At 38.4% G+C, this 8,654-nt stretch overlaps 1 protein-coding gene across 1 annotated transcript in view; it reads right to left on the bottom strand.

Annotated features, from left to right (window-relative positions):
• The window catches only part of ITPR2 (inositol 1,4,5-trisphosphate receptor, type 2), a 455,230-nt gene that overhangs the window by 227,878 nt on the left and 218,698 nt on the right, over positions 1 to 8,654 (bottom strand). Inside the window, exon 35 of the mRNA XM_012002420.1 lies at positions 4,683 to 4,873. Coding sequence (XP_011857810.1) covers positions 4,683 to 4,873 — 191 coding nt within the window. The remainder of the gene's footprint in view (positions 1 to 4,682; positions 4,874 to 8,654) is intronic.

Raw genomic sequence — 8,654 nt, 5'->3', positions numbered from 1 at the left:
TAAATAAATAAATAAATAAATAAATTCCCATGGGTCACTGGTTATTCAAAACGAATCATTTCATCCAATGGGGAAACTCACTGAAATATTATTTGAAGCAATATTAGTACTATACATGGATTCAGTGACATTCAACAGAATTTCAAATTATATTTTTTGAGAGACCCTATTGGTCACCTACCCAACAGCCTTTCTTTACCCTCTTCCTTGCTACCAGAATCTCAACGTCATTTCTGAGTCAAGCAACAATATTCTCAGGGGATGAGCCCCCTCAGCTTACGGTCGAGGTTGATTACTCTAAGGCAGGCATGGTTATCCCATTTCCACCTCTAGCAAGCTGTCTAGGCATGATTGTGTGACACAGTCCCAGTCAATGAGACATCAGGTGAAGTCAGCTGAGAGAGTGGGGTACGTGTTGTGGGTGGGGAGGTTCTTTCATAACCACCTACTGCTCTCAAGGCAGCTTGAGGGTGTGAATCTAAAATCTAAGACAGCCTTCATGTTACCCTGGGAGACCAGCATTAAGCTGAATGCCTACAGACCTTTGGTTTTAGGGGCCCAGGTCTACAATTAGCAAACTCAAGGAGAGCCACAGTTCCAGGTTTCTTGCTATGTTAAATGATATGGTCTTTATTATTTAAGTAACTTTTAGTTGAATGCTGTGTTAATTAAAGCTGAAAACATCTTAACTGATATGTTTCTAAAATGAACCACAGGTAATTATAATTTCCCAAACATTCTTTAATGGTTAAAGCATCCCCATTTTATTTTTAAACTATGTTAGAAGAAAAAAAAAACTTCTTACATAAAAGAACAATTTATTCACCCATAGCTATGGTGCATTTTTATTAAGCAGAACATTGCCAATTGCTTATTGTCACTCTTAGCTACAGAAGCACAGATGGGGATGTCACCCTCTTGATTTCTTATGAATTATGTTAATTCGTGTTTTAACTCTTTCTCTTTCTGCAAAAGTGATTATTTCTACTTCAACCACTCTAAATAAGCTTTCTGAGAAATGTCTGAAAACAATTAAAAGAGACTAAAGGGAAATAGCATAAAGGGAAAAACTAGATATTATATAAAAGTGGGGAGAGTATGTTTATCAAATATGACCATATTTAATTAAATGTCCCTGTTGTTTAGATTACCTCTTCTTTGTTTCATCTACTAAAGAAATAGTGCTCAGGCTGCTATGATATGAATTCTGTCTTTAACTCTAATTTTGGTCATGAGGCAACTATGCAACCTCCCTAGGTCATTGTTTCCTCATGTGAAAGCTTAGGATGATACTAACAATCACATAAGCTTGCTGCAAGGATTAAAGGTAAGTGCATAGAACATCCTCTAACACACACTAGCCACTTATTCCCTATAAATACTAGTAATCTTTACTACTGAGCACGAGTTAGCTGTGATCATCACCCAAACTCGGTGGTTTACTTGCTTGTCTTCATCTTAATCACTGCTAAGCATTTTACACGCTGGTTTCTGCTCTTTGAAACACTTTCTGCTCTTGACGTCTATGACATCACACTTTATTTTCCACCTATATCCTTACTATTTCTTCATCAACTCCTGATAGCTCCTGCTCCTTTTCTCTTTGATATCTACACTTTCTTCTGAAAAATCTCGTCCAATTCTATGGTTTTAATATCATCTATGTGTTGGAACTCCCACATTTATATTTCCAGCATGGACATCTTTCCACTTCAGACTCATATATCAAACAGCCAAGTTGACACACTCAGGTACCTAAATAGGCATCTCAACTTTAAAATTCCCCAAATAGAACTGCTAATTTCAACTCAGCCCCAACCTCTTTCTCTCCCATTACTTCCTATCTTAGTAAATAACACAACCATATCATATCAAAACCAGAGTCATCCTTGATTCTTCTTTTCATTATCCTACAACACATCAATCGATTCCTCCAACAAGTTCTATTAGTTCTACAACTAAATATACACAAAATTAATACACTTCTCTGCATTACTATTGCAACCTCCTTAAGCCAAGCTACCATCACCTTTTGCCTGAATTAATGCAAAGCTATATAACTAGATTCACTGCTTCCATGTCTGGATCTTAGAAATACGCTTAGAATTCACAGTGATCTTTTAAAAAGTAAACCAAGTCAGCCCCTCCTCTGCTGAAAATCTTCAATGACTTGTCATCACACATAGAATACAATTAAAATGCCTTAATATGCGCCTTAATCTGTTCAGGCTGCTATAACAAAATACCATAAACTGAGTAGCTTATAAGCAACAGAAATTATTTCTTGTAGTTCTGGAGGATGGGAAGTCCAAGATCAGGCACCAGCAGATTTGTTGTCTAGTGAGGATGCACTTTCTGGTTCATAGACGGTGCCTCTCTTGCTGTGTCCTCACATGGTGGAAGGGCTGAATGAGTTTGCATGGGCTTATTTTATAGGGACTCTAATCTCAACTCCCAGAAGACCTCACCTCCTAATACTATCACCATGGGGGTCAGAATTTCAGCATATGAATTTGGGGTGGGGGAGGACACAAACACTCAGGGCACAGCCACAGCACCATACAAGTCTCTACATGATTTGGCCCCTTATCTCAAAATATTTTCTTCCTTTACTCACTAAACTCCTGCCCCAATGGGCTTTTCTTGGATCTTCAAACCCATCAGCCTCACTCCTGCCTAAGCACCTTTGCATTTCCTATTTCCTTCCCATAAAACTATCTGAACTCAAATCTTGGAATAGATTATTCATCTTCATTATTCAGGTGTCAACAAAACTGTTATCCTGGTAGAAATGAACTTCACAATTACAGGGTCATTCTTTCAGTAATTCTCCACCATGTTGTTACTTTGCTCTATTTTATTCACTGTAGTTTTAATTATCCAACAATTTATCAATTATTTAATGAGTTAAAATGCATGTCCCAGAAGAGCATAGACCCCATGGCTCTCTCTTTAGCACTTCACACAGTGGCTAGTATAGAATTTTCACTAAATAAATACTTACTTAATGGATATCAATCTATTAAAAGAAGTTTACTAAAAGAAGTTTAAGGCACACCCTCTCTGTGTTGGTTGACACTACTATATACCTCTCCTCTGAAATGTTCCACTCCCTTTGCTCTCCTGACCCTCCTCCTCTCTGACGTGCTTTTTTTCCCCCCACTCTTTATGTGGGCCATTCTGCTACTCTTAGCCTCGCATAGGGTGTTCTTTTTTTTTCTATCACTGTATTTTCTCTTTTAGCAATACCAACCACTATCCTTGCTCCAACTATTATCTTCAAATACAGACTTAACTTCCAATATACTCAGTAGCCTGCTACCCTAGTTCACTGCATTTTCCATTGCCCTCCTATTGCGTTCTCTTCTCCTCTGCTCTTACAACAAACAGTCTTAATAATACTATCTAGTCTCCAATCAACAGGGCCTCTTAAACTCCTCTCATGCCCGCTCTCTACTTCCATTTAAGAGCCTCCAGGTCTGCTGACCCTGCCTTCATTATTATCTGTAACACTCATTTCTTCATTTCATCCATATCACCACTTGGCTTAGATCTTAAGTAACTTCTCACTAGTCGCTCTTCCTCTAGTCTCTTTTTGATAACCCTATCCTACAAATCAAGAACCACTTATAATGGCATTTTCCCCCAAATTTTTAATGTCTCACACCCTTTAGGTTTCCCATACTCTCTGAATCTAACTTGTGTTTCTAACCCCATATAACACTCATCTACATGTGACTTCTCATAATATTTATTTCAGTTAATGTCTTGGCCATTTTGTAGGAAAAAAAAAAAACTTCTTCAAATTATATCCCAATTCAACTCCATGTAATGTGCTACTACTAATTATGTGAATGGGAAGATGTCTGTTATGGGCTGTATTATAACTCCCCTGGATTTCGTATGTTGAAGGCCTAACTCACAGTACCTCAGAATGTGACTCTATTTAGAGCTAGGGTTTTCAAAAGTGTAATTAAGAAAAAATGAGTTCATATGAGCAGGCCCTAATCCAACATAACTGGTATCCTTATAAGAAGAAGGGATTAGGACACAGACATGTACAAACACAGAGGAAAAAGCCTATGAGGACACAGCAGGAAGTCAGCCATCGGCAAGCCCAGGAGAGAAGCCTCAGGAGAAAGCATACCTGCTGATACCTTGATCTTGGACTTCTAGCCTCCAGAACTATGAGAAAATAAGTTGCTGTTGTTTAAACCACCAAGTCTGTGACATTCTGCAACAGCAGCCCTGGCAAACTAATATAATTTCCAGGCCAAAATCAAGAGTGAGTACTATACAAGTCATTTGGGAGCAAGGTGCTTGGATCGTTCTGACCAAAGGATTAGAAGGGAATACTGAAACATAAGTTGAAGCAAGGCTATGAATATTGAGTTTCTTTACCAGTGTTATCATTGGTATTATGATTATTATTTTGGTATTAAGACCTACTATTCACTACCATACTATCAAAACACAGTAATTAATATACACTCATTAAAAAGTAACTCACAACATATGTAAGCTATATGTTTAAAAAGAGCAGTGGTAGTAGAGAGTTGTAAAGTAAGGCCTGGTCCCCAAATAGAACTTGATATTTTTAGCCATATTTTATTTATGTGACTACATATTCTTTAAAAAGTGTAATTTAGAAAATATGAATGCTATTTCATGCTCTCATGTACCTGTAACTTTTCAATAATATTTCTGTAATCCCAAGAAGGCCCTCCAAGAGCTTCCTTAAAGCGTGGCCCAGAGCGAGCTGATAGTCTCCAACCCATTGCTGCTCTCTGCACCATATTTGAATGGCTCTTCATGAAAAGAGTATTAACTTGGCCGTCCAAATCCACTGGAATGGCAATTCCACGATTTTTTGCTGAAAAAGAAAGATTTAAAATATTTCCCTCTTAATTTGACTAAAGTTTCTTACACATTATCCATACAACCTTATAAACATAAAGGAAATTATATTAAATCTTTAAACTCTGCCATTAACTTGTTTTACATAACTGTAAAAGCTTCTAACCTGAATGCATTTCATTTCTTAAGACCAATTAGTGAAGTGGGTACATGAAACATTCAAGAACTTATTTGATTTCTTAATGATTCATGCTTGAAATGTACTTTATACAGCATCAATACAGAAAAACGCTGTATAACAACCAGCATATTTGTACCTTCCCAGATGCCAACATAAATAAGAAAGCAGACATAAAACACATGATATAATTCTTCCACTCCATTCATTAATTTAAGTAGTGCTTGTGTGCACACAAAATTGTACGTGATGAAACATCTGAGAATGGAAATAAAAAGTTGAAGAGTGTAAAAAATCTGCATTGGAAGAGGGCACATCTTAGTATGTGTCTTTCTTCCCAAGATCCACTGAAATTTATATTTTAACAAGTTTACATCACATCAATACTGAAAATTGAGAATGCCTGTCACAAAGAAAGGAGTAATGTTGAAGCATTTTTGCAAGGCAAAATGAAGATGGGATTAGTCCATCAGAGAAAGAAGAGAAGAAACTGCCCCACAGGAGATTAGAGTTAGAAAAGGTCTTTCCAGGTGCGCAGTCAACCAAAACAAAGGGTTGGGCAGGGATATGGGCAACTGATTAAAGAATAACAGCTGAACAGCTGGGAAGCTAAGGCCCTCCTCCCTCTGATTGGCATAGACAGAGCAGTTGGCAGAAGCAGTTTTTACCCAGAGGATAAAGTCAGAGAAATGAAGAAATGTTCTCTCAAGAAAGTAGAATACCTGACTGTAGAGAATGCCAAATGAAGACGTTAGAACTTGATAAAGAAGCAGAATGGAGCTTGAAGTAACGCCAGAGATCAAGTAAGAGGTAAAATGTGGGCCAGGCGAGGTGGCTCACGCAGGTAATCCCAGCACTCTGGGAGGCCAAGGTGGGCGGATCACGAGGTCAGGAGATCGAGACCATCCTGGACAACATACTACTAAAAATACAAAAATTAACCGGGTGTGGTGGTGCATGCCTGTAATCCCAGCTACTCGGGAAGCTGAGGCAGGAGAATTGCTTAAACCCAGTAGGCGGAGGTTGTACGCCACTGCACTGCAGCCTAGCGACAGAGCTAGACTCCATCTCAAAAAAAAAAGACGTAGAATGTGGGGAGAGAGAAGAGGCAGCACCAGCAGAGAGAGGAAATATATTACATTCTCCAACTCCTGAGCAAAGCCCTCCTTACTTTAACACTTACTGGTGTTCCCAGCCTGACCTCTGCTATACACACACATGCATATATGCACGCCTGTGCGTGCACACATACACACACACACAGCCTGAAGGAAAGTCTGCATGTCATTTGGTCAGCCTTTGGCCTCTCATACAGAATTCCAGGTCAGCCCTGTCATTTACACAAGAATTCTAGGAAGAAAACAGGCCTTTAAAACTGCAGTGGAAACCTATGCCAGTCATTACGGACTTTCCTAACTACAAACACACCACCAAGGATCACAAGGAAAACCAATACCATTAAGAATAACTAATCCTAGTGAAAACAGGGATGACTCAAGGAAAAGCAAAAAATATTTAAATAATCCTAAGTATTGTCCTCAGAGAATTTGAAAATATACTGCATCCAAAAAATTAGAAAGTCAGAAAGAAGAATGACATCTTAGAAATTAAAATGTGATTGCATACATAAACATGTCAAAAACTGGCTGAAAAATAATTGATAGAAACACAGTTGGTAATCTGGAAAGGAAGTCAAGAAATCTTCTAAAAATTAAGCATAAAATATCAAAATGGAGAATAAAAGAGAGAGATCGTGAAATAAAGAGGGTCAACCCAGGAATTTAAACATCTAACAAACATAAGTTCCAGAAAGAAACAGCAAATACAATGTGAGAGAAGAAATTATTAAGAAAACAATAGAAGACAACTTCCTTGAGCTTAAGACACATGTACATATCCAAATTGAAAAGGTCCCCAATATGTTAAACAGGATTAAGTAAGTATATTGGCCGTATTCTGGTAGAACTTTAGAATGCTGTTGTGGGTTGAACTGCATCCCCAAAAAGTATATGTTGAAGTATTAATCATCACTCCCTCTGACTGTGACCTTATTTGGAAATAAGGTCTTTGCAGATGTAATCAAGCTAAGTTGAGGTCATACTGAATCACCGTGGGCTCCAATCCAATTCAACTGGTGTCCTTATAAGAAGGGAAGGAGAGACACAGAAAAATACCTGAGGGACACACACAATGTGAAGATGGAGGCAGAGACTGGATTTATGCAGCTGCAAGCCAAAGAATGCCAAAGACTGTTAGTAAACCCCAGAAGCTAAGAGAAAGGCAAGGAATGAATTCTTCCCTGGAGCCTTCAGAGAGAGCATGGTGCTGATGACACTTTGATTCCAGACTCCTAGTCTCCAAATTATGAGAAGGTAAAATTTCTGTTGTTTTGAGCTACACAGTTATGCTAATTTACGGCCAGCTGTAGAAACTACACTAATGTCGACAGTATGGAGAAAATCTCAAGTACTTCCAGAGAGAAAAGATGATTCCTAAAAAGAATCTGACCAGCATCAGACTTATCATCAGCATTGAATGCTAAAAGATAGAATACCTTTATAGATGAAAAATTTTGATAAAAGGACTTTATGTCCATCTAAACTAAAAATCAAATGTAATTCCCAAACAAAAACATTAGAAAAATATGTAAAGGCTCAGAAATTCTTCAATGAATCCACCATGAAAAATTTAAAAAAAGAGCAAATAGTTTTTAAATGTCTACATGGATATGAGAAACTATGGCAACTAAGTATGAACCTGAAGAAGAAAATAAAGTTAGAAACAAATGAAAAAAGATCCATGAGCTATTTCCATGGTTAGGAAATTCTCTTCTACTTGGAAAAGTTTTAATATCATAGTGCTACATTTTTGTCCTAAATGGTTATAGCAGAGCTATATAGATCATATTTAAACTTATAATGATAGTCCCCAGAAGGCTTACTTATTTTAGAAGGAAGGGATAAAAAAATTGGAAGGATGGATGGATAGATAGATAGATAGATAGATAGATAGATAGATAGAAATATAGATAGATAGATAGATAGATAATCTGGCTTGCTTCACACGATGAAAGGAAAGCAAATAGTAGATAATATTACCAGCTGGTAAAAATTCTCTGAAGCTTAAAGATACTCAAAAACTTGTTTGAAAATAGACAATTTGCTGGATGCAGTGGTAGCCTCAGCTATTCAGGAGGCTGAGTCAGGTGGATCACTTGAGTCTGGGAGTTTGAGGCTGTAGTGCACTATGATATGAATAGCCACTGCATCTAGCCTGGGCAACACAGCAAAACCCTGTCTCTAAAAACGAAAGAAGAGAAGAGAGGGGAGAGGGAAGAAGGAGAGGGGAAAGGGAAGTGGGAGAGGGGAGAGGGGAGAGGGGACGGGAGAGGAAGGGAGGAGAGGGGAGGGGAGGAGAGGGGAGGGAAGGGGAGAAGAAGAGGAAAGGAGAAGGATAGGAAAGGGAGAGGAGGAGGAGAGGGATAGTAGTAGGAGAGGGAGAGGAAGAGGAGAGGGACAGGAGGAGGAGAGGGAGAGGAGGAGGAGAGAGAGAGGAGAAGGAGAGGAGAGGAGAAGGAGAGGAAAGAGGAGAGGTGAGAGGAGAGGAGAGGGAGAGGAGA

This window comes from Mandrillus leucophaeus, unplaced genomic scaffold (genome assembly GCF_000951045.1).
Source record: "Mandrillus leucophaeus isolate KB7577 unplaced genomic scaffold, Mleu.le_1.0 Scaffold686, whole genome shotgun sequence".
In the NCBI taxonomy this organism is placed as follows: domain Eukaryota; kingdom Metazoa; phylum Chordata; class Mammalia; order Primates; family Cercopithecidae; genus Mandrillus; species Mandrillus leucophaeus.
Note: the sequence above shows the minus strand (reverse complement) of the source record. Positions and strands in the feature narration are given on the sequence as shown.